The 25,216-nt window shown below is 51.9% G+C and overlaps 2 protein-coding genes across 3 annotated transcripts in view; one reads left to right on the forward strand and one right to left on the reverse strand.

Annotated features, from left to right (window-relative positions):
• LOC140402541 (tripartite motif-containing protein 54-like) overlaps positions 1-16,365 on the reverse strand; it is a 28,300-nt gene extending 11,935 nt beyond the window's left edge. Inside the window, exons 1-3 of the mRNA XM_072490393.1 lie at positions 16,115-16,365; positions 11,488-11,649; positions 9,995-10,165 (exon numbers count right to left, since the gene is read on the reverse strand). Of these exons, the coding sequence (XP_072346494.1) occupies positions 9,995-10,165; positions 11,488-11,649; positions 16,115-16,300 (519 nt within the window). The 5' untranslated portion in view covers positions 16,301-16,365. The remainder of the gene's footprint in view (positions 1-9,994; positions 10,166-11,487; positions 11,650-16,114) is intronic.
• Positions 1-25,216, forward strand: part of LOC140402480 (synaptosomal-associated protein 25-like) — a 404,508-nt gene that overhangs the window by 41,136 nt on the left and 338,156 nt on the right. The gene's annotated exons all lie outside the window — the stretch shown is intronic.

Below are 25,216 nucleotides of genomic sequence, written 5' to 3' on the forward strand. Positions count from 1 at the left end.
GTCCAAGGTCAGTATATCCTCCCTAAGATGTGGTGCCTGGAGCTGCTCACGGTGACTCCAGATGTTGGACAGAAGAAGCGTGAATCCTACCCACCGCCACTCACTGCCCACTCACTGTTTCGCCAATCAATTAGATCACGGCTCATCTGTATCTTTAACCCTGGTTTCCCACCTTGACTACAGATCTAACTAACTAAAATCTACTAATCTCAACTTGGAATTTTCGATTGACACCGCCCCCCCCCCCCCCCCCCCCCCTCCCCCAGTTCCAGTTTCCCCCCTACCTCTGCCTGAATGTGCTCCAGAACACCGTAACTCCAACTTTAACCTTCTGCCCCCTTGTTCGGGACGTCAGAGGAAACAGTTTCTCTCTATCGCCCTGGACAAATTCTTTAAACACCTCGAATAGAACACCCTTCATTTGGTCTGGCTAATCTTGCGTGTTTTGAATGGCGTTGATGGACAGAAGAATGTTGACCTGGAGAATTCCATGCCCTCCCTCGAACAAAAGCCATTTGAGAATCTTTAGCCGCCCGCCCGAACAGACAGAGGGCATCCCGTCCGATTTCTCCGTTAAACCGGGAACGCCGCCGCGGTTCGACGGTAACCCGCGTCCCTTTGAGTATTCAGCTGTGTCGGCGTGATCACCGGGGGCAGGTGTCCCAAGGCCATTCCGTGGGCGGACTGAGTCATGACATACTAGGCGTGACCCGCAAATTGTGATCTCCCCCTCGAGCCGTCGCAAAGAAAACACAGAAATGTGAGTCAGTCTTATTAAGTGGTTGAGTATTTGAATGCCGGTGAGCTGCATGCTATAATTATTGTGCAATTAAGCAGCGGGATTAATTGCTCTGCATTGAAATGAATGGGGCCATTCTCCCACATCATTGACTCATGTAATCTAACTCTGGATACGAGTGGGGACTGAGTTGGAGCTTCCCTGGTGGCACGGTGCCAAGGCACCTGTGTCAGAGAGTCCCCCTGGTTCGGCCTTTTCCAGGGGCTGTACACGCGTCTCTCCCCTGTTCTGTTTTGGGCGGGGGGGGGGGGGGGGGGGGAGGAGGAGGGGGGGGGGCACTCTAGCAGAGGCTGCAAACCATCACTGTTCCTACTCTCTCTGCCTGGCTCTTCCTTGTGGGTGTAGATGGAGTGTGCGGGTGCCCACTGGGTACCACACACTGGGTATGGACAGGGCCTCCCGTAACCCGTGTGCACTGCAGACCCGGGAACATCTGAACCATTTCCACACAACTAAAATCATTCGGTTTTGTTCAACAATATTATATTCTAATTGGAGATATTTTCCTTGTTAACTGTGTCCTTATCGAACGTCAAAAATGTAATTTTTTTTTTTTACAGTTTCTGACATTGGCACCAGACAACACGGGATTGGTTAGAAGAGGTGGGCACCGAGTTCTCCCGTCCCACAGGAAAATTAAAAATGACAGTCCGGACTGGTATGGGATCTCGGTACGGGATCTGGGTACAGGATTCAGCATGGGATCTCAGTAAGGGGCCCGAGTACCAGGTTTGGTGCAGAGCTTGGGACTGGGTTCACTCTGGGGTCCTGCTGTGCCACTTCGATTAGGTCCCGGCACTGGGATCAGTAGGGAGTCTTGGCATGGGGTCGCTTTACTAATTTTGGTGCGGAGAGCAGGCAACAAGAGGGATTGGTGGCAGCCAGCAGCATCGAGAAAAGTGAGGGAAAGAGGACACAGAGGCTGTAAGGTGGGTGAATAGAGGCAGTGACCACCACCAATAAGAGCTGTGAGGCCAGTCCAGGCTGTGGCTCCAGAGAGCATCATCTGTATTCCTAGAGCAATCAAATTTGTTGTCACAAGAAAACCGATGAGTGATTGGTTGGTGAATATTTTGCTTCTTTATCTTCAAAACCCTTGTAATTTATCAATAATTAATTGTAAGGTTTTATTAGTAGTAGTAATGTTTAATGGCAGTAGTAAAGGTTATTGGGAGTAACAGTGTTTATTAATTATAAATTAATTAAGAAAAAAAAATCAATTAACACATAATAAAGATGGCAGGGCAGGTGATGTGTTGCGACTGCGGGATGTGGGAACCCCCGGACCCCGTGTGATCCAGGGCAAACATGTCTGCAGTAAGTATCTGCGGCTTGAGGAACTTTGGCTCAGAGTCATCGAGCTGGAGGCTGAGCTGCAGACACTGCGATGCATCAGGACAGGGGAATGTTACCTGAACACTTTGCACCGGTAGACAGTTGCACCCCTTAGGATAGGACCTCCTGCCCTGCTGGATAGGTTACTAACACAGGAGGAGATGGGAGGATTGCAGACGTTCGCGGGTGGTTGGTTGATTTGGAGACGGCGGCAATTGAGCAGATAAAGCAGAAGTGGGAGGTCAAGCTGGGAATGGAGTTGGGATGGGGGGTGTTGTGGAGTGAAATCCTGCACCGGGTGATGTCATCCTGTGCTAGGATGAGCCTGGTACAGTTTACAGTGGTGCATATGACACAGGCCCGTATGAGCCATTTCTTTCCAGAGTTAGAGATGCGGAGCGGGGCCTGCGAATCATGTCCACATGATCTGGCCATGACCGAGATTGGTAGTTTTTTTGAGCCCAACTTCCGAAGCACTGTCGGAGACCGTGAGGGTGAAGGTGGCACTGTGCCCGTTGGTGGCGATTTTCGGAGTGTCGGAGCTACTGGAGGGGAAGGAGGCCGATGCTGTGGCCTTCGCCACTCTGATTGCCAAGCGGCAAATTCTACTGGGATAGAGGTTGGTGGAGCCACCGGGGGGGCTTCGGCGTAATCGGAGGATGTGGCGGAATTTCCTCAAATTGGAAAAAGTTAAGTTTGCTCTCAGCTGATCAAAGGAGGGGATCTTTGTGAGATGGAGGATGTTCCTGACCCTATTGAGGACTTGTTTGCTGCCAGTGGGCGGGGGAGGGGGAAAAAGGGGAAAATCTGTCATCTGTGTGGGGATATGCTTTTGGAGAGATTGTGTGCATTCGGTACTGTGGTTTGGAATAAAAATATTTTGAAAAAGTATAGGGCCTTTTGATTTTCAAAAATAAATTTAAAGTAGCCAATTCATTTTTTTTTCCAATTAAGGGGCAATTTAGCGTGGCCAATTCACCTACCCTGCACATCTTTGGGTGGTGGGGGTGAGACCCACGCAGACGGGGAGAATGTGCAAGGGTCTTCTGATTTTTGACCATGGTCAGGAACAGGGGTGTGTGACTGCGAGCGAGCAATGCCTGGGGGCCCACAGGGTAGAAGTGGAGGAGCCTTTGCAATTCTTCAACAGGGTCGAGATTCTTGCTACCCATTTGGCTGAATACAGTGGCTACAGGGTGGATGAGCAAATTCACCATGGCCCCACGCTACAGGATACATTTTGAGCTGGAGGGGGGGAGCTTGGGTGGTACGGTAGCACAGTGGTTAGCACTGTGGCTTCGCAGCACCAGGGACCCGGGTTCGATTCCTGGCTTGGGTCACTGTGTGGAGTCTGCACGTTCTCCCCGTGTCTGCGTGGGTTTCCTCTGGGTGCTCCGGTTTCCTCCCACAAGTCCCGAAAGACGTGCTTGTTAGGTGAATTGGACATTCTGAATTCTCCCTCAGTGTACCCGAACAGGCGCCGGAATGTGGCGACTAGGGGCTTTTCACAGTAACATCATTGCAGTGTTAATGTAAGCCTACTTGTGACAATTAAGATTATTATTATAGGTGGGGCGGCTGTTAGTAACCACTGCACCATAGTGAAATGAAATGAAAATCGCTTATTGTCACAAGTAGGCTTCAAATGAAGTTACTGTGAAAAGCCCCTAGTCGCCATATTCCGGCGCCTGTTACGGGAATCGAACCGTGCTGCTGGCCTGCCTCAGTCTGCTTTCAAAGCCAGCAATTTAGCCCTGTGCTAAACAGCCCCAGTGCTGCTCCCCCATTAATTTAATTAATGACTGCATAGTGAAGGCACCTTTAGGTAGCAGTGATCGTGATTGAATTTTGCATCCAGTTTGAGGGAGCGAGGAGTGTATATTAAACTTAAATAAGGGCCATCATGAGGGCACAAAGGCAGAGCTGGCTAAATTAAGCTGGGAAATTAGGTTAAGGGATAGATCAGAGATTCAGCAGCAGATCTACAAGGAGACATTTCAGAATACTCAGTAAAGATACATTTCAGTGAGAACGGAAAGGCTGGGATTTTCCACTCCTTCCCGCGCGGGCAGGCTCGGCGATGGGAATGGAACATATTCCGAGAAGTGCAAGTGCCATTTTACATCGGCAGATTGTCCCGTTCCCCCTTGTCAGTGACGGGCACGGAACGTCAGGAACATTATAATAAATTAACAACCAAAAAGAAAATGCTGAAGAAATCTCAGCAGGTCTGGCAGCATCTGTAGGGAGAGAAAAGAGCTGACGTTTCGAGTCCACATGACTCTTTGTCAAAGCTAAAAGGCAGAGAAAGTGGGAAATATTTATACTGTGGAGTGGGAAGGAAATATGAGTCATAGCCACAGAAACCCAGGGAAACCGGGTGCTAATGACACAGAAACCAAGGGGAAAGAGGGCGAATGGCTGTCCCCAGAGAGGACAAAAGGTGTGAGATGCCAAACAGCAGGGAAACTAACATCAGAGGATGAACTGTAGATGTGGGGGTGGGGAAGGGAGAAGCAAAGAGGAGAAAGGGGAAGGAAAGGTGGATAAGATGGTGGTGGTGGTGGGGGGGAGTTAATATATATTAAGAAAGAAAGAAATGGTAAAAAAGACAGTTAAAATGAAATGGGATGAAAACAAATGGGTCGAGTTGGGGTAGAGCTAATCATCTGAAGTTGTTGAATTCGATGTTGAGACCGGAAGGCTGTCGCGGGCCCAACCGGAAGATGAGATGTTGTTCCTCCAGTTTGCGTTGAGCTTCACTGGAACATTGCAGCAGGCCAAGAACAGACATGTGGGCATGGGAGCAGGGTCTTGTGTTAAAGTGGCAAGCAACAGGAAGGTCAGGGTCCTGAATGCGCACAGACCGAAGATGCTCAGCAAAGCGACCACCCAGTCTGCGTTTGGTCTCTCCGATATAGAGGAGACCACATTGGGAGCAGCGAATGCAATCGACCAAATTGGAAGAGATGCAAGTGAAACGCTGCTTAACCTGGAATGAGTGTTTTGGGCCTGGGATGTTAAACATGGAAGAGGTAAAGGGGCAGGTGTTACACCTTCTGCGATTGCATGGGAAGGTGCCATGGGTGATGGGAGAGGTACTGGGTATGGCGGAGGAGTGGACTAGATTGTCTCGGAGGGAACGGTCTCTGCGGAATGCTGACCGAGGCAGTGAAGGGAAGATGCGTTTGGTGGTGGCATCACGCTGGAGTTGGCGAAAATGGTGGAGGATTATGCTTTGCATACGGAGGCTAGTGGGGTGATATGTGAGAACGAGGGGGACTCTATCCTTGTTCTGGGAGGGGGTGGGAGAGGAAGAAGGAACACATTTTCAAAGCACCATTTGAGATGGACCAGGTGAAAGTGATGGAGGGGTAATTCGCTTCCAGTTGCCACCCCTCCATCACTTTCACCTGGTCCATCTCAGACACTTCCCTTCCCTTCCTTGATCTTTCTGCCTCCATTTCTGGCAATAGACTATTCACTAATGTCCACACAAGCCCACCGACTCCCACAGCTCTCTGGACTACAGCTCTTCGCACCCTACACCCTGTGAGGACTCCATCCCTTTCTCTCAACTCCTTCGCCTCCGTCGCATTTGCTCCGATGATGCCAGTTTCTAAAATGGTGCTTTGAAAATGTGTTCCTTCTTCCTCAACCGTAATTTCCCACCTACAGTTGTCATCCCCCCCCCCCCAACGTCAAAAGATCCATCCACAACGGCGCCACGGCAGTGCAAAGCATGACTGATCTCTGAACGCATGCACCTGGATAGCAGACATCCCAGGGAAAATTGGGGCAGCGGACCATGCCCAGGTAGTGCCCTGGCATTGAGCTGGCAGTCCCTGACACCAGGCCTGGGTAGTTCCAGCTTGATGCCAAGGTAGTGCCAGGAAGGCGGGGGAGGGGGGGGGGGAATGCTGGGGGTGCACCTGGGTGAACTGGTTGGCTTGCTGTACGTTGGGGCGGCCTTTAAAAATGGCGCCCAGATCGTTGAGGGTTAAAGTTCATAGAGAGGGGTGGAGGATCAGAGGTCACCCCGTCAGCTGTGGGACCCGTGACTTCGACCTTTCGTTTCCAGGTGCCACACTATTTGGCAGCGACAGCCACCGTTGCTATCGGCGGCTTCAGCGCCGTTTTCCCGGCCCAACACTGGCCTTTGCCGATATTGGGAAAAATCCCGGCCACAGACTCCAGGAGAAGGGCACGCCACCTCTGGCTAACTATTAAATTGGAAGAAAAAGTGTATAAGACCAGAAAGGTGAGTGGCAGGCAAGAACAAAGATCAAAGAACAAAGAAATGTACAGCACAGGAACAGGCCCTTTGGCCCTCCAAGCCCATGCCGACCATGCTGCCCGACTAAACTACAATCTTCTACACTTCCGGGGTCCGTATCCCTCTATTCCCATCCTATTCATGTATTTGTCAAGATGCCCCTTAAATGTCCCTATCGTCCCTGCTTCCACCACCTCCTCCGGTAGCGAGTTCCAGGCACCCACTACCCTCTGCGTAAAAAACTTGCCTCGTACATCTCCTCTAAACCTTGCCCCTCTCACCTTAAACCTATGCCCCCTAGTAATTGACCCCTCTACCCTGGGGAAAAGCCTCTGACTATCCACTCTGTCTATGCCCCTCATAATTTTGTATACCTCTATCAGGTCGCCCCTCAACCTCCTTCGTTCCAGTGAGAACAAACCGAGTTTATTCAATCGCTCTTCATATCTTATGCCCTCCATACCAGGCAACATTCTGGTAAATCTCTTCTGCACCCTCTCTAAAGCCTCCACATCCTTCTGGTAGTGTGGCGACTAGAATTGAACACTATACTCCAAGTGTGGCCTAACTAAGGTTCTATACAGCTGCAACATGACTTGCCAATTCTTATACTCAATTAGGAGGATTGGACAGAATGTAAAGAACAGCACGGAATGACTGAAAGATTAATAAGGAGGGAGAAATTAGAGTATGAGGGAAAGCTCGCTAGAAATATAAAAGCAGGCAGTAAGAGTTTCTACAGTGTTTAAACAAGGAAAAGAACAAGGACAGCGAACGTTGGTCCTCTGGAGAGTGACGGGGGTAGGGATTAATAATGGAAAATAAGGAAATGGCGATGAATTGAACAGATATTTTGCATCTGTCAATGATACAAATAATATCCCAGAAATAATTGTGAGTCACCCAGAAAGGGTATCGAAAATATTGGAGCTTAAAGCTGACTCGTTCCCAGGGCTTAATTATCGTAGAATTTACAGTGCAGAAGGAGGCTATTCAGCCCATTGAGTCTGCACCAGCTCTTGGAAAGAGCACCCTACCCAAGGTCAACACCTCCACCCTATCCCCATACCCCAGTAACCCCATCCAACACTAAGGGCAATTTTGGACACTAAGGGCAATTTATCATGGCCAATCCACCTAACCTGCACATCTTTGGACTGTGGGAGGAAACCGGAGCACCCGGAGGAAACCCACGCAGACATGGGGAGGATGTGCAGACTCCGCACAGACAGTGACCCAAGCCGGAATCTAACCTGGGACCCTGGAGCTGTGAAGCAATTGAGCTATCCACAATGCTACCGCGATGGGCATCAACCTTAAAATAAACAGCTGCTGAGATAGTAGATGCATTGAGTTTAAATTTATAAAATTTCCGAGGTTCTGCATGGAAAGGTCCAATCGGGCTGGAAAATAGCGAATGTGTCTCCTCTACTGAAGAGAGAAAAGAGGGAGAAATCAGGAAGCAATGGGCGGCACGGTAGCACAGTGGTTAGCACTGCTGCCTCACAGAGCCAGGGTCCCAGGTTCGATTCCCTGCTGGGTCACTGTCTGTGTGGAGTCTGCACGTCCTCCCCGTGTCTGCGTGGGTTTCCTCCGGGTGCTCCGGTTTCCTCCCACAGTCCAAAGATGTGCAGGTTAGGTGGATTGGCCATGACAAATTGCCCCTCAGTGTCCAAAAAAGTAGGGTGGGGTTACGGGGATAGGGATCAGGTTTGGGTTTAAGAAGGGTTGCTCTTTCCAAGGGCTGGTTCAGACTCGATGGGCCGAATGGCTTCCTTCTGAACTGTAAATTCCATGAAATCTATGAAATCAGACCATTTAGTTGGACATCTGTCGTGGGGACCTGTCTGGGCTGTCAATACGGGGTTTAATCACAGCAACATATACTGACAACACCTTTAACATGATAAAAAGTTCAAGCAGGTGTCACAGGACCATTATTACAAGGCAAAATATGACAGCTAGGCACATAAGGCGACATCAGGACAAGTGACGGAAATCTTGGTTGGAGAGGTTTCCAGGGACCTCTTAAAGGAGGAAGGAGGAAGGAGAGAGAGGTGGACAGATGGGTTGGTGGAGAGGTGGATCGGTTGAATGGTGGAGAGGTTGAGGGAGGTAATTGCACTACTCTGGGCAACTGGAGGGACGGTCAGCAATGTCTGAGGTTTGTGGGGCTGGAGGGGATTGCCGAGGTGGAGGGGGATGAGGCCAGGAGTGTGAAAACAGGGACGTGAGGTTTAGAATTGCTGAATTGCTTTAGCGAGTGTCGGTCAGTGAGCACAAAGGTGATGAGACTTGGTTGTGAGTTAAGACTTGGGCGGCAGAGCTTTGATTACATGGGGAAGGTGGGAAGCTGGCCGGGAGGTATGGAGTTGGTGGGGTCGGAGCAGAGTTTGCAGTGGGGTCTGGAGGGAATGGAAGGGATTTACCAGCCGGCCCCACCGGAATCGAGAAGGGAGGCGGCTGGCCGATCCCGCGAGAGGCCTTTTTCCGGGATTCCCGACGGTCATTACACCTCGGAGGACCGAACGGGATCTCGTGAAACGTTGCGATCTGGATCCCGCCCATATTTGGTGGTCCAGATTTGCAGAAGCTCACTTAACTCTGCCGACGCCAGATCTAACCGGCTCCCGGGATCTACCAGCCTCGCCGAGGAGACCCCAGCCGGGCGCCGTTTAGCACTGGTCCCCACAAACGGGGGGTGGGTGGGAGGGGGAGGGGGGCAGGCGATCAGAGACCCAGGTGGTTAGTGTCTGGGCACCCTGGCACTGCTGCCATCCGGGAATCTTTAAAAAAAAAAAACATTTAGAGTAGCCAATTCCTTTTTTCCAATTAAGAGGCAATTTAGTGTGGCCAATCCACCTACCTTGCACATCTTTGGGTTGTGGGGGCGAATCCCACGCAAACACGGGGAGAATGTGCAAATTCCACACGGACAGTGACCCAGAGCCGGGATCGAACCCGGGACCTCGGCGCCGGGAGGCTGCAGTGCTAACCACTGCGCCACCGTGCTGCCCCTTCAGCCGGGAATCTTGGCACCACCTGCCTGGCACCCGCTCGTTTAAAGGGTCGGTGCAGCCTCGATGGGCCGAATGGCCTCTTTCGGCACTGTGGGATTCTATGATGTGCAGGATTTGGGAGGTGACAACACATTCAAGGCTTTGGAGCTCAGCATAGGGTCAGTATGGGGGCTCAGTTGGGTCCCTATAAGTTGACCACCTCACCACCCCCCCCTTCCACTTGGTCAGATTCATACTGGGATGTCTTTCCAATCTCGAGTAACCAACGTGTGACCATTGTAAGTACCTCAACAGAGATTAATGAGAGATTGCTCCTCTGCGAGGCTTCAGGGCTGAGCTTAGAGTTGTTGTGTCCCCCCCCCCCCCCACAACCCCCTTGGCATGTAGGCCTTTCAGTAGGAAATCAGCAGGTAGCTGATTGAATCCTGGACAGGAACAGGCAACGCCTATGTATCTGTAGCCAAGGTAGTTTACAGGTGGAAAAACGAGCTGAGACGTTAGATGTTTGTGTGGGAAAAGTGGATTGCTTTGGCCAACTCTGGCTGGTCATAATGGGGGAGGTACCTGGATGGTTCGTGACGCGCTCTCACTCCTCATGTGAAGAGACTTCATATCTTCGGTGAAACATTTCTTCCTTTGCTGGTAAACGTCAGAGAGTATCGCGACACTGTGACATTGGTGATCTCCAAACAACTTGCAAATGCTGCATATTGGCATGTCGTCATGCAGGCACATCTGTTGGAGCAACACAAGGGGTAATGACTGAGCTTGCAGCCATGCCAAACTCTGCATGGTGCACCTCACTCCTGGTACACCGACGCAGCACTCCGAATCAGCAGGAGCCGTACGCACGGTGCGATCTCCGAAACAACTACATCAACCAAACTCGCTGATTCATCCAGGCTGAGTCTTAGCACAGCGAGGGAGGACCAACGCGAGAACAAGTCACCCTTTTCTGCCCCTGGTGTGTGTGTGTCATCCCTGTGTGAGGGAGAGAGAGAGAGAGAGAGAAAACGAGACAAAAGAGGGGAAAGAGACGGGGAGAGCGGGGTGAGATTGAGATTGACAGAGGCGGGAAAACCGAGAACGAGAGCTATGGAGAGAGGAAAATAGACAAGTGAGATGGACAGGGGGCGATGGAGAGACAGAAATAGACGGAGGGACAGAGACCTATAATGATAGGCAGACATGCAGATAATGATATACAGACAGGCACAGACAGGCAGCTAATGAACACAGAGAACAGGACATGACTAATGAGCAGGCAGGACACTCAGGGGTGGTATCTCACTATAAAAGACACAAGGCACTCACACTCCGCCTCTTTCCACTGATGAACATCTACAGAGTGAGTCAGGGTGTATGTACAGCATCACACCTCCAGCACGTGGCTAAGAGCTAGTCTGGTTCAGTCAGACAGAGTGACCACACTTAGGTTAGCAGAGAGTCAAACTCATAGAGAACTGTGCCAACTGTGCTACTCGTTCAATAAATCAGATTGAACTAACTTCAAGGTCTGGAGTATCTTTTGGTGAAAGCTGCACCCAGTTGCAGCCTGTGTTATCCCAGAGTGCATAACACGACAAGACCGACAAGAGAAAGATTACATTTTCCACATTTTGAAAACTGAAACAAATGCTCAAACTGTGCAAGGGGTCTCTGGAAAAAATGGGAAAAAGGGGACTGATTGACATGTTCTGGCCATGGACCTGATCTCCTCGGCTGGTTTCCATCGGTATTTTCCAGGCGGGGGAGGGAGAAGAAGTGAGTTCCTCCCGCTCCCATTCCTAATGCTCCCACCAGGCTTGACCAGCTGGTTATTTTTGCCCCTCCCCGCCATGTTGGTATGAAGTGGTGGGTTTGTGGAATTTGCTCCCAAAGTGCCAGGTAGCCGTCGGGGGAGGAGCTGCTTCCCATAAGAATGGCAGTAACCCAAAGAGAAGGTTAGGGGGGCGGATGGGGTGTCTGCTCCCTCACTGGCACCCCTCTTTGTAAACCTAATTTGAAATGTAAAGCACACACGTGTCGCCCCTCTGAAACGGAGCTGCTAATCTCACCAGGTTCATGAGCTCCTCTTTGTGTTTCTCGCACATTTGGGTCTGTTGGCTCAGTTCCTTGCTGCAGATCATCTCCAACTCCTGCTTAAACTTCTCCAGCACATTCTCCGCAAAGATGTTTCGCTTCAAGATGCCGATCCCTTTCCCTCGCAGGTACGTGAGCTGCGGAGGAAGGTTTTCAGTGAAAAACACCCATTAGAGAAATCGGCCTCGTGTCCCCTGTGAGCTTTTCATACTTGTCTTGGCTAAAATCCATCCCTCGAATGATAGTCGCTAAAGCAGGTTGTTCGCGATCACACTGCTGGTTTGTGGGATCTTGCTGTGCGCACATTGGCGGCCACGTTTAATAAATTCAGAGGGAATACTTCAAAAGTACTCCATTGGCTGTGAAGCGCTTTGGGTCACCCTGAGGTAATGAAAGGTGCTATATTTAAATTCAAGTCTTCATGGCTGGAGATTTTCCACACGGGGGACTTCTGGGCCCAATAATAATAATCTTTGTTGTCACAAGTAGGCTTACATTAACACTGCAATGAAGTTATTGTGAAAAGCCCCTAGTCGCCACACTCCGGCGCCTGTTCGGGTACACGGAGGGAGAATTCAGAATTCTCAGCTGGTGCGGGAATTGAACCCGGGCTGCTGGCCTCGTTCTGCATCACAAACTGTCTAACCCACTGAGCTAAACCAGCCCTCAAGGCATGTCACTCACATTCCCTAAGATCTTTCTTCATGCCGTGTGGCGGGCAACAGTCTGAGTGTAAACCAGTCTGCTGGCAACACTAAAGACCACCCATTTCCACCTCTGTAACACCGCCCGACGTCACTCCTGCCCCCGGCGCACCTGCTCCTGAAACCTCCATCCCGGTGTCACTCCCGGCCCTCGAATTGACTATTCCAGTCCACTCTCTCACACGCTACCCCCTGTGAACCTGGGTCATGAAAAAAATCTGCTTCTCCTGTCTTCATTGGAACCAAATGCCTGTTCCTATATCGTCCCTGGGCTCGCTGACCGACAGGTTCCTGGTCAAACAACCTATCGATTATACAATACTCAGCCTTGTTTCCCAATCCCTCCCTGGTCTCTCTCCCCTCCCTATCTCCGTTGGTGGCCACACCTTCGGTCGCCTGGGCCCCTAGGTCTGGAATCCCCTCCCTGTACCTCTCCGCCTCTCCATTTTGCTCACCTCCTTTGAGACACATCTTTAAAACGAACCCCTTTGACCAACCCTTTGACCTGATGTATGGCTCAGTGTCATATTTTGTTTTACTGTATAGTGTCTGTGAAGCACCCTGAGGTACGTTTTGTCACTGATGGTGCCAGATAGATCGAGGTTTTGTTAATCTGCTATTAAAGTAGAGCTGATTACACTCTGGCCTGTCACTTTAAGTGCCACATGGCGTAGTCGGCACAATGTGAGGTCAATTGCAGGCTCATTTCTCTTCCATCCGTGGGGCAATTAGAGTGTAATGGTTTGACTGGCAAACAGTAGAAAATCTTGGTCTCTCCCCCCTCCCCCACCCGGGGGAACATCAGGTGACTGGATTTTAAAAGAATATTCAGCTTCAGCCTCTCATCGCCAGAGCAGAACCACCCCACTTGTCACCTCTCCAATGCGATACAGTTTGGCGGACAGACAAACTCGTGAGTTAACCCCTCCTGTCGACGGCCCCCTTGCCTTCACTTCTGTCAGATCTAAACAGGTCTGAGCGTTGGTCATTTATTCTGGGAAGTGGCAGGCCTTCGGTGAACCCTGCCCGCCGGGGGGCTAACGTTGCCATAGTGACGTGTAAGTGCCTGAGACTGAAAGGGTGAAGATCATCAGTTACAACACAGTCTGTGGGGACTCAAAGCAGCTGTGAAAGAGAGTGGTGTTTGTTTCTATCTATCTTCAAATACCGGTAGTTCTCAAACTATATTTTTCTCTCTCCGTGCCTATAACTAGTTGTCTACCTATAGCTATATTTGGCGCTATAAATCCCTATTTCTTTTAAATGAAGGGGCAATTTAGTGTGGCAAATCCACCCACCCTGCACATCTTTGGGTTGTGGGGGTGAAACCCACACAGACACGGGGAGAATGTGCAAACTCCACACGGACAGTGACCTGGGGCCGGGATCGAACCTGGCTGCTCGGTGCCGTGAGGCAGCAGTGCTAACCACTGCGCCACCCTATAAATCCCTGCATTGATCGATTGCATTAAATGCCTCAATCACGAAAAATAATCGTGGGTTCTTTGGCCTGAATGGTCCCAGCCCACTGGGTTTGGGGCTTGGCTGGGTGGGAAAATTTGACCAAATGCCTGAGGTTGGCTACCGGGGCGGGTACCGACCTCCTTGCGCCCTTCCCGGGGATGGGCTGGGCCCCAGGCCGACGTCCCACCCGGGAATGTAGGTTTGGGTGCGCGGGTGTGAGCAATGGCAATCACTGGGAGCTGACAATGAGCGCGTGCGTGCTCTGCACCGCCCTTCTATCCTGTGGGAAACTGATGTCTCATGGGATCATTTGGCGGGAATTTTCCCAGCACATGGCTATTCTGCCCGTCAGCCCTGGCAGCTCTCAGGAGAGGGCTGCAGAGTGGGAGAGCGGAGCTGCGGGAGACTTCCATCTGTGTACCTGTGGCGAGGGTGGCAAGGCGTGGTGCCTGGATCTCCTGGAGACTGCTGTCTCCGACAGTGCCGGGACACATGCAGTGGTAGCCACCCCCCCTCCCCCCCCGATAAAAGTGTGGGAGGGGGTCTCCACTGTGTTGCGGCCCTTCCTGTTGCTCCCTCCTCAGTAATACTCTGAACTTAGAGGTGGCTCCTGTAAGATTTTGTGGGAACGAGTGGCGTTGGGACCTGGAAAAGATCCCGATGGCTAGAAATGTTTCAAGTCGGGATGATTCCACCCTTCGTTTTTCACCGGAAGACAGAAGTTACCGGCTCACTCTGCGAATGTCCTTCACCAGAACATAACCAAACTCTAACCCATGCATTAAACTCAAAAAGTGAAATTCGCTGGCCTTAAAGCGGGAGGGTAATATTTTGAGTGATGCATAGTTCAACAGGACAAAGGCCACCCGCTCGCTTAAACCTCTGCTTCCGATGCCATGTGTGCACCGTGGCAGCTGTATGTACAGGCGACAGGATGCACAGCAGCAATGTTCCAAGGTCACTCCAGCATCCATCCCAAACACATGGCCTCGACCAACTCGAAGGTGAAGGAAATAGGCGCATATTCTGTGGGTACCGTTTTTGCCCCAGAGCCCCAAGGTTGGTGGAGTGGCAGATAGTGCTGAGGATTGTCAGAGGTTACAGCAGGACAGAGATAGGGCAGAGAAGTGGCAAATGAAGTTTAATCCGGACAAATGTGAAGTAATGCATTTTTGTAGGTCTAACATAGAGGGGAAATACACCTTAAATGGCAAAACTCTTCGGAATATAGAAAGTCAGAGAGATCTGGACGTGCAGGTCCACAGATCTTTGAAAGTGACAACACAAGTGGACAAGGTGGTCAAGAAAGCAGACGGAATGCTTTCCTTCATTGGACGGGGCATCGAGTATAAAAACTGGCAAGTCATGCTGCAGTCACGGTAAGGCCGCACTTGGAATATTGCGCACAATTCTGGTCGCCACTCTACCAGAAGGATGTGGGGACTTTGGAGAGGGTGCCGAGGAGGTTTACCGGGATGTTGCCTGGTCTGCTGTGATCTGCACCCTCTCCAAGGCCTTGACATCCTTCTTAAAGTGTGGTGCCCAGAATTGGACAGAGTACTTCATCTGGCCCCGAATCAGTGATTCATAATGGTCGGCACACTTGACTTATTTTTGCAACCTGTGCAGAAAAGTCAAGAATCCTGTTCGCTTTTCAACAAGCTTCCTGAACTTTTCCTACACGCCACCTTCAAAGATTGGTGTACGCAGACCCCCAGGTCTCCCCGTCCCAGATTGTACCATTTTCTTAATGGGTTGAAGGGTTCTGGAGAACTGGCAGGAAAGTGAAAATGAGGCTGAGAGGGGATCAGCCATGACCGTATTGAATGGCGGAGCGGGATCGAGGGGCTGAATGGCCCACTCCTGCTCCTCGTTCTTACGTTCTGAGTCCCGACTGCCATTTGCCATTTTCCGCTGCAAGAATGTATCACCCACACTCCTCTGCATTCAAATATCTTAGCCCCATTGCACCAACCTGTCCCTCTGGTCGGCAGTGGTTAGCACCGCTGCCTCACGACGGTCTAGGGACCACACCGGTTCGACACATTGCCCATTCAGTGCCCAGCGATGTGCAGGTTCGATTACGGGGACCGGGTGGGGGTGGACGTGGATGGGTGGTTGGACATGGGTAGAATGCTCGTGTCAGAGGGTCGCCGCAGACCCGATGGGCCGAACAGCCTCCTTCTACACTGTAGGCATTCCCACTGTTCCGATCCTCCTCGCTGTCCACCACATTCCCATGTTTTGTGTCACCTTTAAACTCAGAACATATGTCCCGTTCACCAATTCCAGATCATTCAATTCAAAAAAAGATATATTTGGATCAGATGCATACAATATACTCTTTTGCCGACATTTAATTTTTAAAAACCGCGGGACAGTACCCCCCCCCCCCCCTTCCTCGAATTGTCACCGAAGAACATTCTTTTCCTACCTTTCTGCACATAGGGCAAAAGAAGTGACCGTTCACGTGGGTGCAGTTCTGCGAGAAGAGCGTAGCCTCGATGCATTGCTTGCAGTAGTTGTGGCCGCAGGGCAGTTCCAGCACGGGGGGGGTGAACAGCTCGAGGCACACCGGGCACGACAGCTCCTTGGACAGCGCCTCGTGGGTCACGTTCATCGCGGACACCGTGTCAGACACCCGCAGAGAGACGCATGGGCCCGGGATCCTTTCGGAACCCTGCTGTGCTGGCCCAACGCACCGTCCCCCAAAATAAAAGAAAACAAATTGCTCCTAGACCCCAAGCCCCCTGTCGGTAAGGAGATGATGCCACAATGCATGTTGTACGTGGCTTCCGGAGCGATGTCACAAAGGTCTGCCTCTCTGAACCGGCCCAGCTGTTAACAAAGCTATGATAGATTGCAGAGGTCATGATCCAACAATAAGAATTAAATCGACGCGGCATTTTACACATCATATAGATTGGAGAGTCCACTCGCTGTGGCATATCCGTAGCCCATGGCTGGACCCCTGATTGTGACCCTCACCCCCACCATGATGGGTCCCCCAGCTGCACAGCCAGCGAGCAGCGCAAATGGCCGTTAACTTTGGCGAGACTGCCCAATGGTGAGCCGCCTCCATCGTGTGGGGGGGGGTGGGGGGTCAGGGATGCGGAGAATTCTGGCCCACTACGGCACCAGAAGGAGGCCATTCGGTCCATCGAGTCTGCGCTGACCCTCCAGAACAATCCAGTCAGCCCCAGAGTCCTGCTCCATCTCCATAGCCCTGAAAATCCATTTTCCCTCGCGTGTCTATGTAATTTCCTTTTCAATCACTAAATGTCTCCACTTCCAACACCCTTGTTGGCTTCCAGGTTGGGAATTAAGAATTAAGAAGAGTCAATTACTCGGGGGTATAGGTTTAAGGTGCGAGGGGCACAGTTTAGAGGAGATGTGCGAGGGAAGTTTTTTTACACAGGGGGCAGTGGGTGCCTGGAACTCGCTGCCGGAGGAGGAGGTGGAAGCAGGGACGATAGGGACATTTAAGGGGCATCTTGACAAATACATGAATAGGATGTGAATAGGGGGATACGGACCCCGGAAGTGTAGAAGATTGTAGTTTAGTCGGGCAGCATGGTCGGCGCAGGCTTGGAGGGCCGAAGGGCCTGTTCCTGTGCTGTACTTTGTTCTTTGTCATTTACTCGCTATGTAAGAATGTTCTTCCTCACATCCTCCCTGTATCCCATACCCAAAATCTTAATTCTGTGTCTCTTCGACCTTGTACCATCAGATGGGAACAACTTAACACTGTCCACTTTGTCTAAACTGGTCATAATCCTGTACATTTCTATTGGATTCCCCGACAACCTTCTGTTTTCCAAGGAAAACAATCCCACCTTCATCAAACTTTACCTTGTAGCTAAAATTCCTGATCGCTGGAACCATTCTGGTGAATCTCCTTTGCACCCAGCTGCATCTTTCCTCAAGTGTTGTGACCACAACTGGACAGAAGACTCCAATTGAGACCTGACCAGAGCGGCGCGGTAGCACAGTGGTTAGCACTGTTGCTTCACAGCGCCAGGGTCCCGGGTTCGATTCCTGGCTTGGGTCGCTGTCTGTGCGGAGTCTGCACGTTCTCCCCCGTGTCTGCGTGGGTTTCCTCCGGGCGCTCCGGTTTCCTCCCACAAGTCCCAAAAGACGTGCTGTTAGGTGAATTGGACATTCTGAATTCTCCCTCTGTGTACCCAAACAGGCGCCGGAATGTGGCGACTAGGGGCTCTTCACAGTAACTTCATTGCAGTGTTAATGTAAGCCTACTTGTGACAATAAGGATTATTATTGTTATTAAAGGTCGAACATCACTTCCCTGCTTTTGTGTTCAAAGGGTGGGGGATTCTGCTGGTGGGAAGAGCTGGACAACACTTGCCGGCCTAGCCAGAGAAGCTCACTATCCCCAATAAGTAAAGAATAAAAGTTGATGCTGATGGGTTGAGATGAAGTAAGACCATAGACCATAAGACATAGGACCAGAATTAGGCCATTAGGCCCATCGAGTCTGCTGCGCCTTTCAATCATGGCTGATATTTTCTCATCCCCATTCTCCTGCCGTCTCCCCATAACCCCTGATCCCCTTATTAATCAAGAACCTATCTCTCTCTGTCTTCGGTCAGGTGGAGGCTCATATTGAGCACTCACACCAGCAAAAGGTTTGATGGGCCAATTGGTTTATTTTTGTGTTGTAAAAATATTTATAAAGTAATTGATGCAGTTGTCTTTGGCCAATTTTACTGTCCATTTCAAAGGCTTTTCGTTAGTAACTTGTTATACCGCTGATGACGGTCGTGCAGTTGACGTTCCACATATGGGGCGAGATTCTCCACTCCCGCGCCGGTTGGGAGAATCGCCTGGGCCGCCAAAATTTCCGGGGACGCCGGTCCGACGCCCTCCCGCGATTCTCCCAAGCGGCGGGAACGGCCCCGTCGAGTTTCGCGCGGCGCAGGCCGGAGAATCGCCAGAGACACCCAAAATGGCGATTCTCCGGCCCCCCCTCTATTCTCAGGCCCGGATGGGCCGAGCGGCCAGGCCAAAACGGCGGGTTATCCCCGGCGCCGTCCACACCTGGTCGCTGCCGTCGGGAACAGCGCGGGAACGCTGGGGGGGGCGGCCTGCAGCGGGGGGGGGGGGGGGGGGGGGGAGGGGGGGATCCTACACCGGGGGGTACTTCAAATGTGGCATGGCCCGCGATCGGTGCCCACCGATCGTCGGGCCGTCCTCTCTGAAGGAGGACCTCCTTCCGCGGCCCCGCAAGATCCGTCCACCACCTTCTTGTGGGGCGGACTCAGAGAGGACGGCAACCATGCATGCGCGGGTGACGCCAGTTATGTGGCGCTGACCGCGTCATCTATGCGGCGCCGCCTTTACGCGGCGACAAGGCCTAGCACGTGTAGATGACGCGGCCCCGATCCTAGCTCATTGTCGGGGCCTGAATCGGTCGGGATTGGGGCCGTTTCGCGCCGTCGTGAACCTTGCGGCGTTCACGACGACGCGGGCACTTCGGCTCGGGAGTGGAGAATCCCGTCCATGGACTTTCAGAAGGCATTTGATAAAGTGCCATATAATAGACTTGCAAGAGTGAAGAGCATAGATCATAGAATTTACATTCAGCCCATCGAGTCCCCTTGGAAAGAGCACTCCACTCAGGCCCACACCTCCACTCTATCCCCGTAACCCATTGACCCCACCTAACCTTTTATGGACACAGGGCAGAATGGTGGCGCAGTGGTTGTCACTGCTGCCTCACGGCGCCGAGGTCCCAGGTTCGATCCCGGCTCTGGGTCACTGTCCGTGTGGAGTTTGCACATTCTCCCCGTGTTTGCGTGGGTTTCGCCCCCACAACCCAAAGATGTGCAGGTTAGGTGGATTGGCCACGCTAAATTGCCCCTTAATTGGAAAAAATGAATTGGGTACTCTAAATTTATTAACCAAAAAACCTTTATGGACACTAAGGGCAATTTATCTTGGCCAATCCACCTAACCTGCACGTCTTTGGACTGTGGGAGGAAACCGGAGCACCCGGAGGAAACTCACGCAGACACGGAGAGAACGTGCAGACTCCGCACAGGCAGGCACCCAAGCCGGGAATTGAACCTGGGACCCTGGAGCTGTGAAGCAACTGTGCTCACCACTGTGCTACCATGCTGCCCACATGAGGTTAAAAGGGCACTGATTTAAAAAAACATATTTAGAGTACCCAATTCTTTTTTTTTCCAATTAAGGGGCAATTTAGCGTGGCCAATCCACCAACCTTGCACATCTTTGGGTTGTGGGGGCGAGACCCACGCAGGCACTGATGGTGTGGACATAGCACTGTCTAAGACAGAAAGCGGACAGGGTAGCTGTCAACATTTGCTTGTCAGACTGGATGGAAGCACACAATGATTTCCCCTGGAGGCTGATATTGAGAGTAGCTGTTCCTATCGAAGCACGTTAATAACCTGGACTTGGCTATGTAGGGTTTCAGAGTTTGCAGATGACACAAAACGTGTCAGTATAGTAAACAGTGAGGGGGATAGAAACAGACTTCAGGAGGATGTAAACAGATTGGTGAAGTGGGTTGACACATGGCCGCTGAGGAATGTGAAGTTATGCATTTTGGAAGGAAAGGAAGGAGATGGGACATCAACCAAACTGTACAATTTTCAAAAGCTTGCAGGGACAGAGACCTGGGGTTTTACAAACAAGAATTTTTGGAGGTGGGAGAGAAAGTTGAGAATGTTGTTTAAAAAAAAACCCTCTGGCATCAATCTATGGCTTTATAAATAGCGGTGTAGAGTACAAAACCAAGGATGTTATGCTGAAGCTTTTTCAGACACTGGTTAGGCCCCAGTTGGAGTACTGTGCTTAATCCTGGGCACCGCCCTTTCGAAAAGGATGTCAAGACCTTCGAGAGGGTGCGCAAGAGATTTACGAGCATGGTGCGAGGAATGAGGGATTCTGGGCCCGATCAAACGGCCTCGACGCACCGGACTGGGGACGCGATGAGCCTCGCGGGATTTCCGATGCTCGGGACGGCTCACGGAATATAACGATCGCTCGTGCCTGGGAGACCTCGCCGTGACACTATTTAGCACTGGTGCAAGCAAACCTGGACCAGGTATAATGGCACACGGCAGGGTGGGGGGGTGGACAGGTCTCCCCGGCCATTGGAGGCCCCTGGGTGGTTGGGGCCCTGGGCAGGGTGGTACCTTGGCACTCTCGCTGTCGCGCAGGCACATTGGCACTGCCACCCTGGCTGTGCCACACCGGCACTTTCCAGGGTGCCCGGGGTGTATTGCCAGGGTGGCAGTTCCAAGGTGTCTGGGTGCCAGGTTGACCCAGCCAGGGATCGGGCCCAGGCGGAGGTGCCCTGCCCTCGTGAGGTGGGGAGAAGGGATTTCCGCAACCCCGCCTAGGGGCAATTCAGCATGGCCAAGCCACCTAACTTTCACATCTGGGGAATGGGACTAGCTTGGTAGCTCTGTCTACGATTCTGTAAATCTATCTGTGGACTGCGGGAGGAAACCGGAGCACCCGGAGGAAACCCACGCAGACACGGGGAGAACGTACAGACTCCGCACAGACCAGTCGCCCGAGGTCGGAATAGAACCTGGGTCCCTGGCGCTGTGAGGCAGCTATTGAGGCGGGAAATCCCGTGTGGAAACACCGCCTAACAGGTATGTAGTGGTGTTGGGGGATCCGGAGGCCGTGGTTGGGGGGGTCGAGCAATTGGGGCGAAATTTACAAATGCCGGAGGGGGGGGGGGGGAGGCGGAGGTAGGGGAAATCACATAGTCAACCCATAATGATTGTGCCATCTCTCCGACCGTTCCGCTGTTCCCTAACTTCATCCCCACTGCCGTGAAAAGTTTCTCTTTGGACAAATTTAATTCCCGCTTGAATGTTGCTGCTGCGTCTGCTTTTGGTGTCCTTTCAGACAGTTCCTGGTGATAACATCTTGTTCCGGAATAACAGGTCCTGCTTATCTCCAACCCGGCCTACTGCCAATTATCCTCAGTCCGTGTTGTCCAGTAACGATGTACATTCAGAGCAGCTTGGTATCTGACAAAGAGCATCTGATGGCCGTATTGATGAGCTGTCATTGTGTAAAAGTGTTGAGACTATCAGTGCCAGCGTTATTGTCACCTCGGAAGATGGAGCAGTGAGAATGGCGATCTGCAGATAAGCCTTGATGTACTGAAACCTGCAGGTATGCAGCCTGTCCTGTTGTCCCACTCCGACACATGCATTCACCACTGGACCCACTAGAAGCTTAAATCAAGGCATCAGTTTCGCATTCAGTGGATAACATTCATACAATCATAGAATACCTGCAGTGCTGAAAGGGGCCATTCGGCCCATCGAGTCTGTACCGACCCTCTGAAAGAGCACCCTGCCCTGGCCCACTCAAGGAATAAAGAACAATACAGCACAGGAACAGGCCCTTCGGCCCTCCAAGCCTGTACCGTTCATGATGCCACCCTTGGCCAAAACCCTCAGCACTTCCCAGTGCCGTGTCCCTCTATACCCATCCTGCCCATGTATTTGTCAAGATGCCTTTGGAACCGCCGTTAATGTATCTGCTTCCACAACCTCCCCTGGCAACGCGTTCCAGGCACTCACCACCCTCTGTGTAAAAACCTGCCTCGCACACCTCCTCAACTTTGCCCCATGGCCTTAATCCTGTGCCCCCTGGTGACTGACCCCTCCACCCTGGGGAAGAGTGCCTGCCCATCCACTCTATCCATGCCCCTCATAATCTTGTAGACCTCTATCTGGTCACCCCTCAACCTCCGTCCTGTCCCCACAACCCCGCCTAGGGGCATTTCAGCATGGCCAAGCCACCTAACTTTCACATCTGGGGCATGGGACTAGCTTGGTAGCTCTGTCTACGATTCTGTAAATCTTATCTGTGGACTGCGGGAGGAAACCGGAGCACCCGGAGGAAACCCACGCAGACACGGGGAGAACGTGCAGACTCCGCACAGCCCAGTCGCCCGAGGTCGGAATAGAACCCGGGTCCCTGGCGCTGTGAGGCAGCGGTGCTGAGCACTGAGCCCCCTTGCCGCCCTCGGACGTTTGTGGATTGGAGCTCATTATTGAGGCGGGAAATCCAGTGTGGCCCGGATGGGGTGCTACACTGTTGGATGGCCATTACGCAGAGAGTACGGTACTGAAGGAGACCATTCGGCCCAGCTGGTCCATGCCAGTTCCTTGTAGTGAAACCCAATCAGCCTCATCCCCTCACTCGCGATAGCCCTGAATGTTTATGAAATGAAATGAAAATCGCTTGTTACAAGTAGGCTTCAATGAAGTTACTGTGAAAAGCCCCTAGTCGCCACATTCCGGCGCCTGTTCGGGGAGGCCGGTACGGGAATTGAACCGTGCTGCTGGCCTGCCTTGGTCTGCTTTCAAAGCCAGCGATTTAGCCCAGTGTGGTCCCTCAAGTGCCAATCCAATTTTCTTTTGAAATCATTCACCGTCTCAGGCTCCACCACTTTTGCAGGCAGTGCGTTTCACCCCTTTCTCACTCGCTGTGTAATAAACATCTTCCTCACATCCCCGCCCCTATATTTTTGCCCAAAACCTTGAATCGGTGGCCCTCCCTTGTCCTCGTGTCATCAAGTAATGGGAACAACTTGACAACCGAGGGAGTGCAACACACTGAGAGGGAGGGAGGGGCAAGTGGGGGTGCAGTGCTGAGAGAGAGCTGCATTATTGGAGGGGCAGTGTTGAGGGAGTGCTGCTGTATTGCGGGACAACATCTTTGGAGGCTCTTCAACGACAGCCGTATGGGGAGAACTTAAACACCAAAAAGAAGCAATCACATTGGTAAGAGTGTTCCATAGGCCCCCCGAGAGAAATAAAATAGCAGATCTGGAGGCAAATATCAGAGAATTGTAAAAATAATAGGGTAGTGACAAGTGGGGGATTTCAACTTCCCCACCATTAACGGGCGTAGTCATAGTGTGAAAGGTTTCGAGGAAGCGGAATTCTTAAAATGCATCAAGGAGAACCTTTTAAGCCAGTGCGTAGAAGGTCCAACAAGAGGGGGGTGTTTTTCTGACGGGAGGCCTGTGTCCAGTGGGGTCCCGCGGGGATCAGTGTTGGGGTCCCGCGGGGATCAGTGTTGGGGTCCCGCAGGGATCAGTGTTGGGGTCCCGCAGGGATCAGTGTTGGGGTCCCGCGGGGATCAGTGTTGGGGTCCGGCGGGGATCAGTGTTGGGGTCCCGCGGGGATCAGTGTTGGGGTCCCGCAGGGATCAGTGTTGGGGTCCCGCAGGGATCAGTGTTGGGGTCCCGCGGGGATAAGTGTTGGGGTCCGGCGGGGATCAGTGTTGGGGTCCCGTGGGGATCAGTGTTGGGGTCCGGCGGGGATCAGTGTTGGGGTCCCGCGGGGATCAGTGTCAGGACCCTTGCTGTTTGTGATTTATATAAATGATATGGACATGAATATAGGAGGGTTGATCAGCATATTCACAAATGGTACGAAAATTGGTGAGGTGATAAATAATGAGGAGGATAGCCTTCGATTATTTCATAGAATTTACAGTGCAGAAGGAGGCCATTCAGCCCATGGAGTCTGCACCGGCTCTTGGAAAGAGCACCCTACCCAAGTCCACACCTCCACCCTATCCCCATAACCCAGTAACCCCACCCAACGCTAAGGGCAATTTTGGACACTAAGGGCAATTTATCATAGCCAATCCACCTAACTTGCACATCTTTGGATTGTGGGAGGAAACCGGAGCACCCGGAGGAAACCCACGCACACACGGGGAGGATGTGCAGACTCCGCACAGACAGTGACCCAAGCCAGAATCGAACCTGGGACCCTGGAGCTGTGAAGCAATTGTGCAATCCACAAGGCTACCGTGCTGCCCTGGGATTACAGGAGGATATAGACGGGCTGGTCAGTGGCAAATGGAGTTCAATTGGGATAAGTGTGAGGTGATGCAGTTGGGCAGGACAAACAGGGCGAGGGAATACAGGATAGACGGCAGGACCCTGGAGGCACCGAGGATCAGAGGGACCTTGGTCTGCATGTACACCGTCCCTGAAGGTAGCAGGGCAGGTGGATACAGTGGTTAAGAAGGCAGATGGTATACTTGCCGTTATTAGCTGAGGCACAGAGTCTAAGAGCAGGGAGGTTATGCTGGAACTGTATAAAACGCTGGTTAGGTCACAGCTAGAGTATTGTGTGCCGTTCTGGAATCCACATTATAGGAGGGATGTGATCGCCACTGGAAAGGGTGCAGAGGAGATTTACCAGCATGTTGTCTGGGCTGGAGAGTTTTAGTTATGAAGGGAGATTGGATAGACTGGGATTGTTTTCCTTGGTGCAGAGGAGACTGAGGGGGGACGGGATTGAGATGTATAAAATTACAAGGGTCACAGATAGAGTCGACAGGAAGAAGCTTTCCCCTTGGTGGAGGGGTCAGTGACCAGGGGGCAGAGATTTAAGGTGAGGGGCAGGAGGTTTAGAGGGGATGTGAGGAAAAGCCTTTTTACCCAAAGGGTGGTGGGAGTCTGGAACTCGCTGCCTGAAAGGGTGGAGGAGGC

Source organism: Scyliorhinus torazame, chromosome 25 (genome assembly GCF_047496885.1).
Source record: "Scyliorhinus torazame isolate Kashiwa2021f chromosome 25, sScyTor2.1, whole genome shotgun sequence".
NCBI classification, from domain to species: domain Eukaryota; kingdom Metazoa; phylum Chordata; class Chondrichthyes; order Carcharhiniformes; family Scyliorhinidae; genus Scyliorhinus; species Scyliorhinus torazame.